This window comes from Physeter macrocephalus, chromosome 2 (assembly GCF_002837175.3).
Source record: "Physeter macrocephalus isolate SW-GA chromosome 2, ASM283717v5, whole genome shotgun sequence".
Taxonomy (NCBI): Eukaryota; Metazoa; Chordata; class Mammalia; order Artiodactyla; family Physeteridae; genus Physeter; species Physeter macrocephalus.
In genome coordinates, this window is record NC_041215.1 from 75,265,452 (window position 1) to 75,287,884 (window position 22,433).

The window sequence follows — 22,433 nt, forward strand, 5'->3', positions numbered from 1 at the left end:
AAAAATTTAAAAATAATAATATAGTTCCTGCCACATAGTATGCACTCAAAGAATGAACTATATACTACTTAAGTTTCTTAAAAGCCACATGTCTTTTATATTAAGAATTTTAAACAATTTCCCAACTAGATAGTAGAGAAAGTAGTCCATTGTAAAATGTCTGTTTATTTTAATAGGTATTAATTGACATAGAAATCAATTCTACATTATTTTTTAATTGAATCAAGCCACTTAATTAAAATAAGTCCAAATATGACACACCATGATAACTAATTTTCAATAAAAACTATGATGATGATTTGCCTTCTCCAAATATCCGTTCTCTCAGGTAGTCCATTCGAGCATTCTTTGTTGACAGTGCCATAGAGTTCCATTCAAAATGAGGGATCTGTAAATAAGTAATGTAGTCTGAATGAAAGCTCAAAAGCAGCAACAAAAAACATCAGGGAAGACCTCTAAGAATACTGAGAAGAGCTATAGGAACCCTAAGACATTAGTTTACATAAGCATAGCCTTTGAACCCTATTTGGAAGGTTGCCTTCTTCTTGACAACACCTGGAAGACCCTTTTCTGCTTCACAGCTCCTTTCATCCTCCCGTTCCTACAATACCAACAATGGACATTTTTTCCCATGTGCCTTTCTTATATTTATACACTAGCCTTTTTCTCTTATAACTCCATCCATCTCAATAGTGCCTCTCTTTATTGTAAGATGAATATAAAAGTCGAGATCTTCTAGAGACAATTTTAAAAATTATTTTTATTTACTATTCTTAAAAAAAAAAAACAGTGTGTTCTATTTCAGAGAGATTTTAATACAGTTTTTAATATTAAAAAAAAGGTAATTCTACAACTTTCACCTTAAAAGGGGACACATGTAAAGCCAGTGTCACTGGGTTTTTTGTTTTGGTTTTTTTTTTTTAGCGGTATGCGGGCCTCTCACTGCTGTGGCCTCTCCCGTTGCGGAGCACAGGCTCCGGACGCGCAGGCTCAGCGGCCATGGCTCACGGGCCCAGCCGCTACGCGGCATGTGGGATCTTCCCGGACCAGGGCACGAACCCGTGTCCCCTGCATCGGCCGGCGGACTCCCAACCACTGCGCCACCAGGGAAGCCCTCTGGGTTTTTTTAAAGGCTGAATTACAGAAGTATTTCATACCTGAATTACATGATAGCCCAAAATTTCCAAGTGTCGTTTTTTCATAGCAGATTTTCCTTTTAAATGAGGGATGTTTCTACAAAATGCTCTCGAATCCAAAAATTCCAAAGCAATCCTACATAAGATGAAAATAAATATTTACTTCTGAAATTGAGAAACTGAACAATTATAAGTCTTTCAGGAACAAGGGTGCATCTTTATAAACTAAAAACTGCCAAATGAATAAATGAGTATACTAAGTTATTTTTCTACTTAAATTAGTAATTAATGACAAGTAATCCGATTCATTAGAATTAAACCAAATTATAGTAAGTATCTGCATGCTTTCATCTATTTGTTTCTTTGTCCAATACATATTTATTATGCACCTACCATATGTAAGGCACTGTGAGGGATACAAAAATAAAAGGACACACTTTATAGTCTAACAAAGAACATATGATACACAGTAAGTAACTGTAATGCAGTGTAGGAAGCAGCTATGTGCTATCCGAAAAGTAGAGAGGCATGGGAGGTCCAAAGAAGAAGATACTATTTATTTCCACTGAGGACATCTTGAAGGTTAGTGCTTTAGATATTGCTAGGCTTTGGACAATGAAGGATGGAGATTAAAGCAGAAAGCACAAGAAAAGCAAAGGTATGTGGGAAGCATGCATGAGATACATGAGGAGCAGATTTTACTATAAATAATCCTTGATAGCTGAGTTCATTAAATCGTGCCAAATGTAACATTTAGATAAAACAAAATCTGAAACTAAGAAAGGTACTTTTCAGCTCCTGGTGGCAGTCTGGATCCAGTTATTTGAGTATTTAATTCCGAGTGTATTTTTGGTAGTTTTCCCAAAGTTGTATTATGGCTTCCATAAGGAAGAGGTTTTTTCCTGTTATCCAAGATACACTCAAAATCTATAAGAAAGTACAGGAACCAACAATATGAATTAGGTAAATTCTTATAGGTAAAATTTTAAGATATATTTTAAATATTTATACATGTATATAAAGACACACACACACAAACATGAAGAATGAGGTACCTCCCTAATTATCCAACTTATTTCATTTATTTATTTATTTATTTTGGCCACACCACGCAGCATGCAGGATCTTAGTTCCCCGACCAGGGATTGAACCCGTGCCCCCTGCAGTGGAAGCTTGGAGTCTTAACCAATGGACTGCCAGGGAAGTCCCTATCCAACTCATTTTATATATATGATCTAGTCCAAGATCACCTCTCTTTGAAAATCAATGAATAAAAATCAACCAGCAAGTATTACTAAACTATTATTTAGCATGGGGGCTATATTTAGCACTGCACTAAGCCAAATCACATTACAGTTTTATTTTAATCCCCTTAAATCTCTTGGTCACAATTGTTGGAAGCTAAACCAACTCATCTGAAAATTAGTAAAGACAAAGATTGAAGCATGTATCCTGTTTTTCCTGTATGAACTGTACATAGGGTAACTAAACAGTTGACATAGGAAAGTTCTTTTTAGACAAATTCCAAATAATAAATGCAGAATGACAGATGTAGAATATCACTACTTTTCCACCCTTGATGAATAATGCATTTAGACAATAATTTATTTTATTTTATTTATGTTTTCTTTTTGCGGTACGCGGGCCTCTCACCGCTGTGGCCTCTCCCGTTGCGGAGCACAGGCTCCGGACGCACAGGCCCAGCAGCCACGGCTCACGGGCCCAGTACGCAGGCCTCTCACTGTTGTGGCCTCTCCCGTTGCGGAGCACAGGCTCCGGACGCGCAGACTCGGCGGCCGCGCCTCACGGGCCCAGCCGCTCCCCGGCACCCGGGATCCTCCCAGACCGGGGCACGAACCCGCGTCCCCTGCATCGGCAGGCGGACTCTCAACCACTGCGCCACCAGGGAAGCCCTAATTACCTATTCTTTACATATAAGGGAAACTGGGGCACTGAAGCATCTTCAAGTTAATTATCAAACATGAAATATACTTTTCTCATAAAGAAAATGAATTCTGGAGCTAGAATTCCTAGGTCATCCTGGCTTTGCCTTCTGCCAGCTATATAACCTTGGGCAAACAACGTCTCTGGGCCTCAGTTTCCTTATCTATAAAATAGAATAATTTGCAAAACTTACAGGGACATAATAAGTTTATTATATATAAAACACATAATATCTAACACATAATTAATATGTAACATAAAAATATGTAACTGTATCAATTACTGTTGTTGTCATATGAAATTACAGCATTGTTTGAAAGATGCACATACCAGCAAAAAACCTTAATAAATCACAGCACAGTCATTCAATGAAATATTACACAGTCACTAAAAATAAGATATAATTATATTTGTTGGCATAGAAAAATATTCACAACATATAAACAAAGTTACAAACACTATAAAATAAGCCATTTTGGTTTTTAAAAAAGTCAGAACTTTTTAAAATACATATTGCTTGCACACATGAACATGTATTGCTTGTAAAATTAGAAAGAAAACAACAAATGTCATTAAAAATGAAAAAAAAAAGTCAGAAGGAGAACCATAGACACCAAAAGTAAAGAGTGTTTGTATCATGGGTGATTTTCCTCTTTTTGTTATCTGTCCTTTCTGGTTTTTCTATAAGCATGTATTATGTATCATATAAATGAGTGTTTCCTTCCAATCCTTAGTTCTTAATTATAAGAACTAAGGATTTAATTATACCATATCCTTATATACAAATATTTTTTTATTATACCATATCCTTACATACAAATATTACCAATTCAATCTTACTTTTAATGATCTATATATATTTTCACATAAAAATAAGCCTCTTGACAACATGAGGTACAAATATGAGTTGGCAATACAATGGGCTTGGGATATAATAATCCTAGTTCCCCGACCAGGGACTGAAGCCAAACCCCCTTCAGTGGAAATGCACAGTCCTAACCACTGGATCACCAGGGAATTTCCTGAAAATTTCCAAGATAACGAAAAAATTCAAAAAAAAGTTTTAAAATTCCAATTGATGAGATGATTCTGTTTAGTTTGGCTTTCTGAAAGTAGCTAATAACCTACCAAAGACTTACCTATTGTGTAGTAATAAGGTGTAAGAACAGAGGCTTTTACAAAATTGATTCCTCCTAGTACCTCTGCTAACATTATATAAATCTGCTGTTGTGCTCCATTCATACTGCCAAAATCTTCAGGAAAATAAAAATAATTAGTTCACTTAAAATAATCAGCTTTTGAATGAAAATCATCCCATATCTACAAACTGAAAAATAGATTAATATTTCCAACAAGAGCTTCCATGTATTGTAATACCACCTGCAATATCACTAAATTCAGCACAAGTTCTTTGGCTCTCTACCAAAAGAGGTTTAGTGTCCTAAATATTAAGAAATCCTTACAACACAAATTTCATCTACAAAATGGTTCCATTAAACAAGTTATGGCACTCTTGGGAACTCTGGTGTCATGGTTAGGTTTAACAATAAAAACAGTGCACTACCTAATAATGTACTTTAGAATTAAGCTTTACCTTCTGACCCAAACAAAACTCAAACCTTTTTTATACTGCTGTTGACAGAAGCGGTCATGAAACCATGGAATCTGATATTCAGGACATTCCAAGCAGACTGCTCTATTTAATTCCATAAGACGAAATTGGACCGTCATATTTAGAGATGAACATAAAACTGAAATTTAAAAAATACATTAATAGACTTTGATAGCTTGAACTTAGCAAAGACGATTCATTTTTCACATTCATTTATCCCCATAATGGTTGTAACTTTTATTCTCATATTACAAAATCATTTCATTTGCATACACATGCTTTATATTTTTAAATTATTACATTCAGTGGGATGATTAAGACAAACACCTATGTTTTTCACTAATTATGAATATCAAAACTACATTTTAGGGGCTCCCCTGGTGGCACAGTGGTTAAGAATCTGCCTGCCAATGAAGGGGACATGGGTTCGAGCCCTGGTCTGGGAAGATCCCACATGCCACAGAGCAACTAAGTCCATGCGCTAAAACAACTAAGCCTGCGCTCTAGAGCCCGCAAACCACAACTACTGAGCCCAGTGCCACAGCTACTGAAGCCCACGCGCCTAGAGCCCGTGCTCCGCAACAAGAGAAGCCACTGCGATGAGAAGCCCGCGCACCGCAACAAACAGTAGCCCTGCTCATCGCAACTAGAGAAAGCCGTGCACAGCAACGAAGAACCAAAGCAGCCAAAAATAAATTTAAAACAAAAAACAAAAAACACTACATTTAAAAAAATACTACTAAAGAATATTCATTGACCTAATATTCCACATTTAGCAATCTATCCTAGGGAAACAAAGATGAGGGCAATGACTCATGTATAATAATCATTATTTATAGTAATGAAGAATTGGAAACAACCTACATGCTAACAAATTTTATTACTTCCTTATAATGGCAGATTCTATAGACTAAAAAATCATGACATCAAAAAATACTGAATGGCATGGAAAATTGTTCAAAATACAGTTCAATAACAAAAGCAACAGATGAAAGTGAACATATGTATAATTCAAATTTTGTTTTAAAATATATATAGGTATATAAACATACACATAAGGGCAGGAGACAGAAAAGAAATACTCCAAAACATTAAAAGTGGTAGTTTCACTTGGTGGTAAGATTATGAATAATCTTTTATTTTCTATTTTATACTGTTCTATATTCTAAATTTTCTACAATAATCAGGAAATACTTTTATAAACAGAAAAAAAACCAGCATTAACATTTAAATGCTTTAGTATGTACGTAGAGCTGAAACTTGGATATAAAATACAAGTGATAATTTATTAAATTAAAAAATATATACATACGTTCAAGTTGAGAATCTAATTTGGCTAAGAATCTGATGTTAAAAATTGCCTTCAGTAGATCTTCTGAAAAATATTCACGTGTGGCCAAAGAGTAACCAAGAAACACTAACATGAGAGGATCCAATACACCTAGAACAAAATTAAGATTAAAAAAAAATTAAAATGTACAGCTGCTTCACATATACGTAATATATACTTTATTCAAGTAAAACCAGGTTTTAAAAAAATAATACAAACACAACCTTGACAAAATGAATCTATACTGTCACAAGTCCAGATAGTGGTAAAGTGGTTACCTTTGGGTGGGTGAAGAATGGGAAAGAGGGCCGGGGAGAAGGGTACTATGCTAATATTCTATTTCTTGATCTGGTTACTGATTCCTTGGCTGATTCAATATGTATAAATTCACATACTATATATATAGTAAGGATATGTACACATTTCTGTGTTATTATTATACTTCCATTAAAAGTCTTTAAAATTGCCTTGAAAAGAGAAAGACTGAAAACAAAGGGTCAGTAGAGTATGTAAAAATAAGTGATCCCAGTCTCTGTATACTGATAATATTGCTCAGAATGTGTGCAGAATCTTTCTAAGCACTTTACAAATATTAACTCATTTAAACCTCACTTCAGTGTAAAGTAGGAATGATTATTATCCCCGTTTTATAAACTGAGTGTACTGAAGCACAGAGAAGTTTAATGACTTGCCCCAAGTCACATGGTTAGCAAGTGGAGGGTGAGATTTAACTTGGAGAGTCCAGCTCCGGAGTCTGAAACACGGTCCTGTGCTGCTCTCTAGGGCTCTCAGACGCCCAGGCTGGGTACAGACATATATGAAGCTCAGGTCTCACCCAGTACCTCCTCCCTTACCTATCAGCCAGCAACACGGTATGTGTCCCAGAGATAAGGCTTGAGGTTATTTACCAGATTTGCTTCATCCAAGAGATATTTCTTTTTTTTTCTTTTTTTAATTTTTATTGAAGTATAGTTGATTTACAATGTTGTGTTAGTTTCTGGTATACAGCAAAGTGATTCACACTACATTTAAAAAAATACTACTAAAGAATATTCATTGACCTAATATTCCACATTTAGCAATCTATCCTAGGGAAACAAAGATGAGGGCAATGACTCATGTATAATAATCATTATTTATAGTAATGAAGAATTGGAAACAACCTACATGCTAACAAATTTTATTACTTCCTTATAATGGCAGATTCTATAGACTAAAAAATCATGACATCAAAAAATACTGAATGGCATGGAAAATTGTTCAAAATACAGTTCAATAACAAAAGCAACAGATGAAAGTGAACATATGTATAATTCAAATTTTGTTTTAAAATATATATAGGTATATAAACATACACATAAGGGCAGGAGACAGAAAAGAAATACTCCAAAACATTAAAAGTGGTAGTTTCACTTGGTGGTAAGATTATGAATAATCTTTTATTTTCTATTTTATACTGTTCTATATTCTAAATTTTCTACAATAATCAGGAAATACTTTTATAAACAGAAAAAAAACCAGCATTAACATTTAAATGCTTTAGTATGTACGTAGAGCTGAAACTTGGATATAAAATACAAGTGATAATTTATTAAATTAAAAAATATATACATACGTTCAAGTTGAGAATCTAATTTGGCTAAGAATCTGATGTTAAAAATTGCCTTCAGTAGATCTTCTGAAAAATATTCACGTGTGGCCAAAGAGTAACCAAGAAACACTAACATGAGAGGATCCAATACACCTAGAACAAAATTAAGATTAAAAAAAAATTAAAATGTACAGCTGCTTCACATATACGTAATATATACTTTATTCAAGTAAAACCAGGTTTTAAAAAAATAATACAAACACAACCTTGACAAAATGAATCTATACTGTCACAAGTCCAGATAGTGGTAAAGTGGTTACCTTTGGGTGGGTGAAGAATGGGAAAGAGGGCCGGGGAGAAGGGTACTATGCTAATATTCTATTTCTTGATCTGGTTACTGATTCCTTGGCTGATTCAATATGTATAAATTCACATACTATATATATAGTAAGGATATGTACACATTTCTGTGTTATTATTATACTTCCATTAAAAGTCTTTAAAATTGCCTTGAAAAGAGAAAGACTGAAAACAAAGGGTCAGTAGAGTATGTAAAAATAAGTGATCCCAGTCTCTGTATACTGATAATATTGCTCAGAATGTGTGCAGAATCTTTCTAAGCACTTTACAAATATTAACTCATTTAAACCTCACTTCAGTGTAAAGTAGGAATGATTATTATCCCCGTTTTATAAACTGAGTGTACTGAAGCACAGAGAAGTTTAATGACTTGCCCCAAGTCACATGGTTAGCAAGTGGAGGGTGAGATTTAACTTGGAGAGTCCAGCTCCGGAGTCTGAAACACGGTCCTGTGCTGCTCTCTAGGGCTCTCAGACGCCCAGGCTGGGTACAGACATATATGAAGCTCAGGTCTCACCCAGTACCTCCTCCCTTACCTATCAGCCAGCAACACGGTATGTGTCCCAGAGATAAGGCTTGAGGTTATTTACCAGATTTGCTTCATCCAAGAGATATTTCTTTTTTTTTCTTTTTTTAATTTTTATTGAAGTATAGTTGATTTACAATGTTGTGTTAGTTTCTGGTATACAGCAAAGTGATTCAGTTATACATATATATATATATATTCTCTTTTTCATACTCCTTTCCATTATGGTTTATTACAGGACATTGAATATAGTTCCCTGTGGTACACAGTAGGAACTTGTTTATCTACTTTATATATAGTATCAATAGTTTACATCTGCTAATCCTAAACTCCTAATTTATCCCTCCCCTACCCCCTTTCCCCTTTGGTAACCATAAGTTTGTTTTCTATGTCGTGAGTCTGTTTCCATTTTGTCAATAAGTTCATTTTTATCATATTTTAGATTCCACATATAAGTGATATCATATGGTATTTGTCTTTCTCTCCCAAGAGACATTTCTGATGAGAGAGAAGGGGTCCTCTAAAATGTGCCATTAGCAGCAATGTTCTTACAAAGGACCAAAAAAGATGTTAAATCTTTTCAATGTTTTGCTGAGTTTACTTAATAAAGCAAGATCAAGTCACAAACAAGGTCAATAGCAATGATCTCCACCAGCAAAATTGATCTGTCAAAACTAATGTTTATTCAAAATAAAGAAAAGTATTATTCCATTAGAATTTTGCTTATACAGGTCTCCAAGAATTTTCCAAACATTTTCCCAGTAAGTCTGAAAAAAAAAAATCAAAGCTGTACTTCTCAAACTCTCATCTCTTATATCCTTTATTTGAAGAAAAAAAAAAGAATGTATTTTCATTTCCTTCTGATTGCTGACACACAACTGAACAACCAGGAGAGCACATTCAAAGTCTCATCTTTCAGTTTCAAGTCTCATCTTTCTATATATAGTTGTATTACTAAAAGGGGATATATATGAACGCCACACATGTATACACCCATACATGAATAAACACATACATATCAGTCCCATTTTGTCTATTAGAGACACACAAAAATAGACATGGTTAGACACTATCTAGCATATAGACCCCACAAAAATGTAGCAAAGTCCATGAGCATCATACTGACATAATTAATATATTTATGCTGGTCTCACACAGCCTAACTAGAGGTCTACAAGCCTAGAGAAACATACCCTAATATAGAGCCTAACACCTTATGCTGGACGTGGAGGCTCCCAGTTAAGTATTTGTTGTTTGGATGACAGAATAGGAATTTCTTACTCTCCAGGCACAGCAAAAAGCTCTGTGGAAGCTGGTCTCTGGCTGTCTCTCCAACCTCTTCTACCAACTCAGTCTCCCGCATTCCACTCCTGCCACACTGAATCTGCTGTTCCCAAAAGAAACCAAACATGTTCTCACCTCAGGGCCTTTTGCACTTGCTTTTCTTTACCCTGGGATTCTCTTCCCCACCTATGGACATGAGTCACCCTCTTTTTTTTTTTTTCTTTTCACATCTTTACCAGAGTATAATTGCTTTACAATGTTGGTTAGTTTCTGCTGTACAACAAAGTGAATCAACCATATGTATATATATATATCCACATATCCCCTCCCTCTTGCGTCTCCCTCCCTCCCACCCCCCCTATCCCCCCCCTCTATGTCATCACAAACAAAGTGAATCAACCATATGTATATATATATATCCACATATCCCCTCCCTCTTGCGTCTCCCTCCCTCCCACCCTCCCTATCCCACCCCTCTAGGTCATCACAAAGCACCAAGCTGATCTCCCTGCATGATGCAGCAGCTTCCCACTAGCTATCTATTTTACATTTGGTAGGGTATATATGTCAATGCTGCTCTCTCACTATGTCCTAGCCTCCCCTAACCCCCCGTGCCCTCAAGTCCGTTCTCTACATCTGCGTCTTTATTCCTGCCCTGCCACTAGGCTCATCAGTACCGCTTTTAAAAATTCCATATATATGCATTAGCGTACGGTATTTGTTTTTCTCTTTCTGACTTACTTCACTCTGTATGACAGACTCTAGGTCCATCCACCTCACTACAGATAACTCAATTTCGTTCCTTTCTATGGCTGAGTAATATTCCATTGTATATATGTGTCACATCTTCTTTATCCATTCCTCTGTCGATGGACATTTAGGTTGCTTCCATGTCCTGGCTACTGTAAATAGTGCTGCAATGAACATTGTGATACATGACTCTTTTTGAATTATGGTTTTCTCAGAGTATATGCCCAGTAGTGGGATTGCTGGGTCATACGGTAGTTCTATGTTTAGTTTTTCAAGGAACCTCCATAGTGTTCTCCATAGTGGCTGTATCAATTTACACTCCCACCAATAGTGCAGGAGGGTTCCCTTTTCTCCACACCCTCTCCAGCATTTATTGTTTCTAGATTTTTTGATGATGATTGTTTAGATTTTTTGAGACATCATCCTGACCAGTGTCTCACTTCATTCAATCCACGGTCAATGACACCTCCTCCCTCCATCCAGCCCACCTCACTATCCTCCATCCTACACACCTACCCTGCTCTAGTGGTCTTAAGTACTAATCACCATTTCACCTTATATATTTGTTTATTGTCTATGCCAGTTTCACCCCATCAGAAAGTAAAATCAACAATGGTAGAGTCTACCTGTTCTTATTCTCTCCTATATCTCCAGTGACTAAAGACTGCCTGACAATAAGTACTTGGTGAATGCTGACTGAAAAAGTAGTAACTACTGAGCCAGACATTTTACTTCTAAAACACACTATATTGACAAGTAAGACATGTGGGTCTGAGAAGAGAAGCAGCATAAAACCTTTTTCTTTAAGGCCAAACAGAAAGAAATACAATTCAGGACCAAAATAAAGAATGAAAAGAAAAAAATAATTTCCTGCTTCTGCTACCCTCACGTACTGCTTCTGCTAAGGCCAACAGTAGGAAGGAATATTTCTACTCCACTTTTTTCTGGTACTCAAACACTATTTAGACTTTTTAAAGAGACACATAATAATCAGCACCAGAGCAGCAACCTTTCTGACAATTAATAAACATCTACATAGGACCTTAAGAAATATTTATTTTCTATTTAAAAAATGAACAAACTTTTAAAATTGACAACAATCAAACGTGATATGTCTCCAGAAATGATACAAATATCAGGTATACAGCACCACATAAAGGCATTTTTTGCTGAAAATGTTTAATCTGAATCTAATCAAACATCTATAACTAACTTCCAGTTTACTAGGAGCACAGGAGATGGAGGAGCAAGTTAAAAGAAAGCACTCAGACAAATGCAGAATGTGGCACAACCCACAATAAATGGCCAATCTCTATTGCAAAAAATAAATATCAAGGAAGAAAAAAGATTAGGAGAAAGTGACATAACAACTCAACGTTGGTTTCTTTAAAAAATTTATCAGGGCTTCCCTGGTGGCGCAGTGGTTGAGCGTCCGCCTGCCGATGCAGGGGAACCGGGTTCGTGCCCCGGTCTGGGAAGATCCCACATGCCGCGGAGCGGCTGGGCCCGTGAGCCATGGCCACTGAGCCTGCGCCTCCGGAGCCTGTGCTCCGCAACGGGAGAGGCCGCAGCAGAGGGAGGCCCGCATACCACAAAAAAAAAAAAAAAAAAAAAAATTTATCAAAGAAAATTTGGTGACAATTGGGAAATTTTTATTATGGACTGAGTAGGTAGAAGGTGGTACTTGTTCACCTTCTTAAGTGTGATACTGGTATTGTGCTTACATAGAAGAATGTCCTTATAACCTGAAGTATTTAGGGCTGACACTTCAAGTGGTTCATCATACACACACATAACACACCACACACACACACCACACACATACACTCTGACACACACACACACACACACACACACACACACAGCAAATGTGGCAAAATGTTAATCATTATTCAAAAGCTACATTGTGGGTATACAGTATACAGATGTTTGTTACATTGTTCTTTCAATTTTACTGTGTATTTGAAAATTTAGGGACGTCCCTGGTGGAGCAGTGGTTAAGAATCTGCCTGACAGTGCAGGGGACACAGGTTCAAGCCCTGGTCCAGGAAGATCCCACATGCCGCGGAGCAACTAAGCCCATGCACCACAACTACTGAGCCTGCGCTCTAGAGCCCGCGAGCCACAACTACTGAGCCCACATGCCACAACTACTGAAGCCCACGAGCCACAACTACTGAGCCCACATGCTGCAAATACTAAAGCCCCCGCACCTAGAGCCTGTGCTCCACAACAAGAGAAGCCACCGCAATGAGAAGCCCGCACACCACAACTAAGAGTAGCCCCTGCTCGCCACAACTAGAGAAAGCCCACGCGCAGCAACAAAGACCCAACACAGCCAAAAATAAATAAATAAAAAATAAATAAATTTATTTTTTAAAAAACTTAGACAACAAAAAATCTTTCTCTTAAGTCAATGCAGAGCAAAAAACAAACGACAAAAACCAAAAACCAGAGAATATTCTAGACCATAAGATACCAAAGAGATAACCTAACGGAATGAGTGAACCTTGATTGAATCCTGGGTCCAAAATAGCCACTCTAACTTTGGGAATGAGAGAGATTTAAAAATGGATTGTGTATTAGGTATTAGGGGACTATTAATATTCTTAGGTGTGGTAACAGTATTGTGGTGATTTAGGAGATCATTATTCTTAGGAGGTGTATGCCTAAGCAATTAGGGGTAAAGAGTCACAGTGCCTACAACTTACTTTGAAATGGCTTAGAAAAAAAACAAGAGAGCAAGAGAAACAAACAGTAAAGCAAATATGATAAAATGTGAACCACTGAATCTAACCAGTGAGTTTATAGGTGCTACTTGTTCAATTCTTTCACTTTTTAATGTAAGTTTGACATTTTTCATAATAAAAAAGTTTAAAAAATGGATCCAAAATATTTTTTGAAGGTATAAAACTCATGGCTATTATCACTATCCTTTAAAAAAGAAATATGTCTTAGAGTAGCAGCAACAGTATCCTCCAACTTCCTCATCAGTGTAGCACCAAACAATATACCTACTTAAGTAAGAATTAAGGTGTTGAAGGCAAGTTCCGAAAAATTCATCCCTTTGAGGTGGATCATAGTTCAGGGCGCTGAAAGGAAGAATAATAGCAAGGATTGCAAAAGGATGAATCTGTAAAAATAGAACAAAAAAATTATTGCTTCAACTTCAGCAAAACAAAACAAAATTTAGCCTAATTATTATCTTAAGCAGAAGTCTTTATCTAACATGCCTATAGTTAAATGAACATGCCCACAGTTAAATGACACATGTATCATTCTGTTTATTAAGTTTTCTACCTTGCTATAATTTATTTAATTCCACCACTAATTTCTAGTAACTCTAAATATTAATGCAGAAAAAATAAATCAGATAAGCTACAGATTGATTTTGTTCGGTGTAAAATCCTGTTCCAGGATTCCTTAGTCATTAAAATGACGAGAAAATAGTGTCACTAATTTCCATGATATCAGCACATTTTATAGACTCATAATATAATGTAATTAAGGAAGTTTCTTAGTTTATAATAATAATCATAATTCATTTTTCTTTCTTTCCTTCTTTTTCTTTTTTATTCATTCATCCAATACTTAATAACTGGCAGGCACTACAGACTTTTATTTTCACTTATTAGAAATAATGTCTTCTAAGTAAAAGCCATATCCTGATCTATATAACAGATTTTGTAAGTGATTGTCTTCTCACATAATCCAAAAAGCAGCATTTTACGAGTTCCAGAAATAAATCCGTAAGACACACTGACAATTCAAGAATATTGAAGTCAGTGGAGATCTTATAATTTTCTCAGCTTTCACACTTACCTCACTCTTTTGAATAGTTTTTAAATAGTAAAAGTAACTATCACAGGATTATAGAAAACAAGAAAAAGAAAACAAAAATCATTCATCTTCTTTATCCTTATACAACTATTATCATTTTAAGAATTTCCTTCTAGTCAATGAATTTTGACTGCTGATCTTAACAATATTTGTAATAAACCAAAAGAGGACAGCCGATCTCCCCAAATCTGCACTGCTGGAGGAAGGGGATTTAAGGGGAGGAACGACAAACTGCTGAACCAGAAACTAGAGCTTAATTTTTTTTTTGGCCACGCCCCTCGGCTTATGGGATCTTAGTTCCCTGACCAGGGATTGAACCCAGGCCCTCAGCAGTGAAAATGCAGAGTCCTAACCACTGGACCACCAGGGAATTCCCACTAGAGCTTAATTTTTAAACTTCAAATTCCAATCAAGTTCTCAAAGTACTTATGATAAACATTTATGCTTCCAGAAGTTGACAACTATATAAAACTAATGTGTAACAAACATTTCAATTTCACCTTTTCATTCTGCTGAAGGACCACTGAGGCTATCCTATCAAGTAGCGAAGTACTGAGGTAGTTAGTTCTAGAAATAAAAGATGCAATCCTTGCAACATTTATGTAATTAATTTCATCCATCAAACGCTGTAAGGTAACAACAGTTTCTTCAAGAAGTGAATCAGCAAACCAGTCTCCTTTTAAAGATTTAACTTCTTCCCATAACAGGTTCAAACTGCTGCATTTTTGTAGTCTCTGACGACCGTAGTGATCCAATTTTTGAAGTAGTTTCAACTGTTTCCCGGGAGTATTATTCCGATACATGGGATCATACTGAATACATCTTAAAACAGATGTGGCAAAACTATTCAGGTCATTTAGGTCACACTGTGGTAAAACTGCTTCAATTTGAGATATCCTCGCTTCATCTAAGTGAGGAGAAGGAAGCATCGAAAGAGCACAAACCAGGAGGGAAATCTCACTAGGTATGACACTGACTTTCAAATAACTATAAAGAAAGAGGGAAAAATGAAAAGAACAAAATTAATACAACAGCAAAAAAACCAATTCACATATAAGTATTAAAATATGAATATATAATTATTATTACAATTAATAGTTGTGATAGGCTTAAAATATAAGTTAATTTAGGAAGGGTTGGATAAATTCACAGATGACAGCTTCTTTTTTTTTTTTTTTTTTTTTTTTTTTTTCCTGTGGTACGCGGGCCTCTCACTGCTGTGGCCTCTCCCGTTGCGGAGCACAGGCCCCGGACGCGCAGGCTCAGCGGCCATGGCTCACTGGCCCAGCCGCTCTGCGGCATGTGGGATCCTCCCAGACCGGGGCACGAACCCGTGTCCCCTGCATCGGCAGGCGGACTCTCAACCACTGCGCCACCAGGGAAGCCCAATGACAGCTTCTTAAAGGATTACTAAGGGAAGCCTTAAGCTGTTCTACAGCACAGCCCCAACTTTTTATGCAAAAATAAAACCATAGTCCCTGACAAACAAAACGTCAGTGTCAGAACAATGTCTGCAGTGCTGCAGCTGGAGATGGAACTTGGACTGAATTTCTGATGTGACCTGTCAGGAGCTGGTAGGACCTAGAACAGGCAAAGAGTGACCGACCACTCAGTAATAGTGATTCCCTTCTTTCTTCTGCTACATAAGAAGCCCAACTTTAAAAAAACAGAAACAGGATAACAGCGCATACAATTGACGCCATTCTCCACTCCTCCTTTCCCAAACCCCTACGGTAAAAGCCCTACCACCAGGACAGCAGTTGTTAAAACACAAATTAAAAACTGGGAGCTTTTAAAGATCTTTAGGGTTAGAAGTGTTGGAAGAGATCATCAAATATAAATTAAAACAAAATTGAGTTACTTTTAAAAATATTAAGTTAGCATATTAAAATAATGATAATGTTCAATGCTAGCAGGGGTGCATTGATACAGGCTTTCTCATTCACTAATAGTAAACTTAAAAAGTTGGTGCAAACTTTCTGGAAAGTAATTTAGTAGTATAGCTTAAGAACTTTAAAAGTAATTATATCATTTGACATGATCAATCTCTGTCTAGTAAACTAGCCTAAGAAAATAATATAAAATGCAGGCAAAGATTTATGTTATGTTATTCATCATATTTTTTATGTGGCTAAAATTTGAAAACAGTCTACATACCCAATGATGGGGAATAGTTAAGAGAATTATGGTACAATCATATGATGGGTAATATCCAATCACTAAAAACATTTACAAATAGTTTTAAATGATGTAGGAAAATGCTGTTAAGGTTAAATGCGGGGGTTGGAGAAGGCAGAATACAAAGCTGCACGTTCATGACTCTCACTATGGAAAAAGAAAGCATATAGATATAGATACAGATACAGATATAAAATGTAAGTATATACCACAAGGAAATAAACCAAACTGTTGACCGTAGATGAAAGGGCTTACAAATGATTTTTATTTTCTTCTTTATACTTTTCTCTGTTTTCAAAATAATTTTCTTTTCACATCAGATGGGTCACATGTTGACATCATAACAGGTTTGAGGGAGGCACATCTCATGCAATAGTGTGAACGCCCAATCATCATGCTTATGAAGTATAAAAGGATCTCAAAATGATTTTCATATAATATTTGGCCCATTGGCTGACACAAAGTAGGTACTCAATAAGTACTAAATGACTATTTTATTCTTATAACCACAAACAATTAATATACTATTTTATATAAAGAAAAGAAAGTCCCCAAGAGCTATATCTGTTTGCAGAATTGACCCAAGGGATAGGAACTCTCAGTATTTGCCAATCTTGTGATACCTGTCTGAAAATAAACCCCCAACAGACACAAACTTGCCAGCCTCCATTGATGTTTTTCCTTATGGTGGTTCCTCAAATTCCAAAACTTACATATGCAATTGTGTTTACAATACTACCACAAATCCACCAGCATGGCTAAAATTAGAAAATAAAAAAATACCAAGTGTTGGTGAGGATATGGAGTAACAGGAATGCTCACATTTTGCTAGTGGTAATATAAACTGGCACAGTCACTTTAGAAAACTATTTAGAGTTCCCTGGTGGACTAGTGGTTCGGATTCCGGGCTTTCACTACCGTGGCCCGGGTTCAACCCCTAGTTGGAGAACTGTTAAAAAAAGAAAAGAAAAAAAAAAAAACCAGAAAACTGTTTAGCAGGATCTACTGAAGATGAACATATGTATAACCTACAAACCAACAATCATACTCCTTGGTAAATATCCACAGAAATGCACACATATGTTCACTAAAAGATACATGTGAGGATACGTATCATAACAGGAATATTTATAATAGCCAAAGAGTGGAAATAAATATCTATCAACATTAGAACAGACTAAAAAAAAAATTGTTACATTCTTACTAGAGTATACAGCAAAAACATGGGTAAACCTCATAAATAAAATATTAAACAAAAGAAGCCAGGCACTGAACAGGCAAAACTAATCTCTGCAGTAGAAGCAGGGATAGTAGCTAACCTGGGGAAGGGGGGGAAGGAGGAGGGAGTAGGGTAATGTGGAGGGGATATGTATATTTTATGTAGATTATATTTCAATATATTTTTTAAAAAAGAACATATTATTCCAGCACATGAACTCCCTGGGTTCCCCAAATGGTTTCAGGAGCTATTTATACAAACACTTATGTGAACTATTTTAATCAGATTGTGTTCTTTCACACAACCTACACTGAAGAGGGGGAAGGGTTAAAATTTTAAATTACAGAGATATGTAAGGGCTCTTGCTACTCAGAATTACTAAACTTGGACTTCCCTGGTGGTGCAGTCGTTAAGAATCCTCCTGCCAATACAGGGGACACGGGTTCAATCCCTGGTCCAGGAAGATCCCACATGCCATGGAGCAACTAAGCCCATGCGCCACAACTACCGAGCCTGCGCTGTAGAGCCCGTGAGCCACAACTACTGAGCCCGCGTGCCACAACTACTGAAGCCATGCGCCTAGAGCCTGTGCTCCGCAACAAAAGAAGCCACGGCAATGAGAAGTCCCCACTCACTGCAACTAGAGAAAGCCCGCGTGCATCAATGAAGTTCCAACGCAGTCAAAAATAAATAAATAAATAAATAAATTTTTTAAAAAAAACTTCTGCTTAAAAAAAAAAAGAATTACTAAACTTCAACACTGTCATATTTGCTTCAAGTTTTTTAATAAAGTAGATAAAAACATTACAGGTAAAGTGAAATCACCTGTGATGCTCCCACTCCTATCTTATTTTTCTGTAAGCATACCTGTAGGCAAACAGTATTGTGTAATTTAATCTTTTAAAAAAGATCATGCTAACCAAATAAATAATGTTGCTGGGCCAGTTTATGATATCTAATTTAGAACATAACATTCTTAATAGAGGCTTTGTGAAAGTTGATGTTAAATATGGAAAGGATGAAGACACAATAATCCTGTACTTAATCACCTTGATAAGAAAGTTATTTCTTCAAGAAAACAGTGAATCTTCTTATAACATATCTAACATGCAAAATTCTCATCTGATAAAGTGCTACCTCTTATTCTTCAGTTCAAATCTTAACCATAATGGCTATCACCTTATTATAGTAAAAATCATTTTCAATTATATGTCACTCTTTTGACTACAGCATAGAGTCCCGTGCCTGGTCTTTCAAAAATCACAGTAAGAAATCAAACTAGTATGGAAAAATGGAGGGGAAAAAGGTTAATCTGCTGTTAATTTCATTCATTATTCTGATCCTTAAAATAAAAGTTTTTAATGGAAAACTCCATTTTAGCATAATGCAAAGTCAATGGAAAACTCAATAACTCCTTAGTTGAAATATGAATGCTATATCCATAGAAATGCAGAAATTTTTAAATTATAAAGGGAAAATCTGTATGAAAACACTTTTTCACTAACATTACCCCCAACTATTTTATTTTTAAAATTTCAAATTTAAAAACTTAATATGCCTTAAAACAGGCAACTAAGCAGACTAAAGGCCCCCAAATGTGAGCACTCCCAAATGGAGTTTTGCTTTCTTCAGCAGCTCCAATCTTTTCATGGTTATTCCATCCCAGTAGGAAAGGGGAATGGCTTGGCTTTGTGTATTCACGTCCTAGGGAACTCATCACCCTACTGACCTCATTTCCATTTCAAAATATATCAAGCACAAGCACTGGCAAAATGGGCATGGCGGGGAGACAAGTGTCTTTAACATTTTTAATAACCTACCCATTTCTGCTTTCAAAACTTCCAACAACTCTATACATAATTAAAGAAAACAAACAGTGAAATAAAGAAATTAAAAAAAACAATAGGGAAAGACTTAAAACACATCGATTTTAATCTTACCTAAGCAGCAATTCTCTGAGTTTCACAAAAAGCTCTTTACTTTGAAAATGTAGAAAAATCAATGCTTGAGTTATCCTCAATAACTCTACTGGTTTATAGTCATCCAAATGTTTATGCAGAATTGAAGCAATTCTAAAAAGAATGATAAAACATGTATTATAACCAGTACTTTTATTAAACTTTTACTGAGGAGCTGTTTCATGCCAGACATGCTCTGTGCTGGAGAAACAGCAATGAATGACACAAGGTTTTCTGTTCTTGAAGAACTGTCTCAAGATGATGACAGAAATGTAAAACTGATTTAATTTTCTTCCTTAAATCCACTGGTCCTCTAATGGAGATGCTTAAAAGCAATGGGAAATGCGAAGAGACAATAAGTTGGAAGAATTAGGGCAGAGGAATATCTTTTAAAGGAATATATAATATTATGATAATGAAAAGATAAATATACACAATCTGAACCACGTATTCTTGTCTCTTCTTAAATCTCAAGTTAACAAAAAAGGCAATATATGGCAGTATGATTTCAAGGTAACAACTGTAGTGTGAAACAATTCAAGTTCATATAGATGTTAACTGTTCTGCAAAAACGGTCCTTTTAAAAAGTCAGTTCTGCTCTATGCTCTCCACTTTCCTAGATTATATCCTGTGCTTGAGAATAACAACAGCAGCAAATGAAATGAAATATGCTGTAAATTATTTAAAAATCTCTATTTTGAAAAATAAATTATTTAGAAAATAAACAATGACTTAAATGTTAATTCCTTATTTCTTCAAAACCAAGATTACAGGAAAAAAACATAAGTTTTTTTCTCAAAAAAAAATAGCAACTTATGAATGTCAACTAAACTTAACACCATGAATTTCAGAACAGATTACTTTTTAATCAGACGTGAATTTCTGCTTTCCATCTCTTCCATTGCTCCCATCACTGCCAGGGCTTGCTGGCTAGTCAACTCCTCTGACATCAATAATATAGTTGATTTAAGTCTAGAAGCAAAGAAAAATATGTTTATGTTGAAAAACTGATGATTAGCTTATAAAATTTTTTAAAAATTAAGTTCTATGGTAAGAAATAGAAAAGAAATAATAGAAACAAAAACTGAATTCAATATATAATTCTAATTTTCTCCCCACATAACTGGGGATAATACAAAATACTATTAAATAAAGAAAAATACACTGTTTTCTTCAAAGTAATTAAGGCCTCAGTATAATCCTAAACTATCTCTTAAAAAATACAACTAAAATGTTTTTAAATTAATTGGTTAATTAATAATTCTAACATTGTAAACCTTGTAACCCTTAGCTAGAGAGCTAGGGAACTAACAATTGATATTCCAACTCTACCCCAATTTTTAAAAACTGAATAAGATCTGACCAGGAAGTCAATATACCTGCATATTAACAGAAATCTTATATACTAACTACTTACTGTAACATTATAAACTGAAAATTTACAAAGATGGTCCATTTTGAAACCATCCAAAGTAATCCAGTAATAAAAGTATATAAGTGTGTCTTTTAGAATAATTTAGAAGGCAAGCCTAAAAATGAAATCTAAAGAAAGCAAGGTAAACTAATTTTCTATTCATCCTACATAGTTCCACACCATCCTTTTCATCAACCTTATCAAACATTTCAAACCCAGCTTCTCCCCATAGCTTTTCCCAACCATTTTAGTCCACATTTTTCTCTCACTTTTCTGTCTGCCCACAGCAGTTACTATCTATATCACTAATTTTAGTAGTTACTCATAAACTATGTTGAAGTGTCATGCTATTTACATATTTCAATTATGTATTTTTTTAATCCTGTTTTATACTCTTAAATGTGCTTATTTTCTTTTTTTTTTAACATCTTTATTGGAGTATAACTGTTTTACAATAGTGTGTTAGTTTCTCCTTTACAACAAAGTGAATCAGTTATACATATACATATGTTCCCATATCTCTTCCCTCTTGCGTCTCCCTCCCTCCCACCCTCCCTATCCCACCCCTCTCGTGGTCACAAAGCACAGAGGTGATCTCCCTGTGCTATGCGGCAGCTTCCCACTAGCTATCTAATTTACATTTGGTAGTGCATATATGTCCCTGCCACTCTCTCACTTCGTCACAGCTTACCCTTCCCCCTCCCCATGTCCTCAAGTCCATGCTCTAGTAGGTCTGTGTTTTATTCCTGTCCTACCACTAATCTCTTCATGACATTTTTTTTTCTTAGATTCCATATATATGTGTTAGCATACGGTATTTGTTTTTCTCCTTCTGACTTACTTCACTCTGTATGACAGACTCCAGGTCTATCCACCTCATTACAAATAACTCAGTTTCATTTCTTTTTATGGCTGAGTAATATTCCATTGTATATATGTGCCACATCTTCTTTATCCATTCATCTGTTGATGGACACTTAGGTTGCTTCCATGTCCTGGCTATCGTAAATAGAGCTGCAATGATCAATTATGTATTTCTGTCCTCTCAAGTGGAATAAAAATTCCTTGAAGGCAGGGACTCAATTAAATTCAACTTTTGTACTGCCTTGGCATATAAGATTTTAACAGTACATGGTGACAAAAAAAGAGAAAGATTCCAATAAAAGGTTTTTGTTTGTTTGTTTTTTTGCGGTACGTGGGCCTCTCACTGTTGTGGCCTCTCCCGTTGCGGAGCACAGGCTCCGGACGCGCAGGCTCAGCGGCCATGGCTCATGGGCCCAGCCGCTCCGCG

General features: G+C 35.8%; 1 protein-coding gene and 1 non-coding gene across 2 annotated transcripts in view; both read right to left on the minus strand.

Annotated features, from left to right (window-relative positions):
• Positions 1–40: 40 nt before the first annotated feature.
• Positions 41–22,433, minus strand: part of FASTKD1 (FAST kinase domains 1) — a 35,418-nt gene continuing 13,025 nt past the window's right edge. Inside the window, exons 6-15 of the mRNA XM_007122274.4 lie at positions 20,590–20,700; positions 19,711–19,842; positions 14,874–15,360; positions 13,552–13,666; positions 7,638–7,766; positions 4,700–4,831; positions 4,220–4,333; positions 1,925–2,063; positions 1,158–1,272; positions 41–388 (exon numbers count right to left, since the gene is read on the minus strand). Of these exons, the coding sequence (XP_007122336.2) occupies positions 287–388; positions 1,158–1,272; positions 1,925–2,063; positions 4,220–4,333; positions 4,700–4,831; positions 7,638–7,766; positions 13,552–13,666; positions 14,874–15,360; positions 19,711–19,842; positions 20,590–20,700 (1,576 nt within the window). The 3' untranslated portion in view covers positions 41–286. The remainder of the gene's footprint in view (positions 389–1,157; positions 1,273–1,924; positions 2,064–4,219; positions 4,334–4,699; positions 4,832–7,637; positions 7,767–13,551; positions 13,667–14,873; positions 15,361–19,710; positions 19,843–20,589; positions 20,701–22,433) is intronic.
• LOC112064599 (small nucleolar RNA U13) lies at positions 16,866–16,968 on the minus strand. The gene has a single exon (XR_002891559.1). It is a non-coding gene; the product is annotated as a small nucleolar RNA U13 (small nucleolar RNA).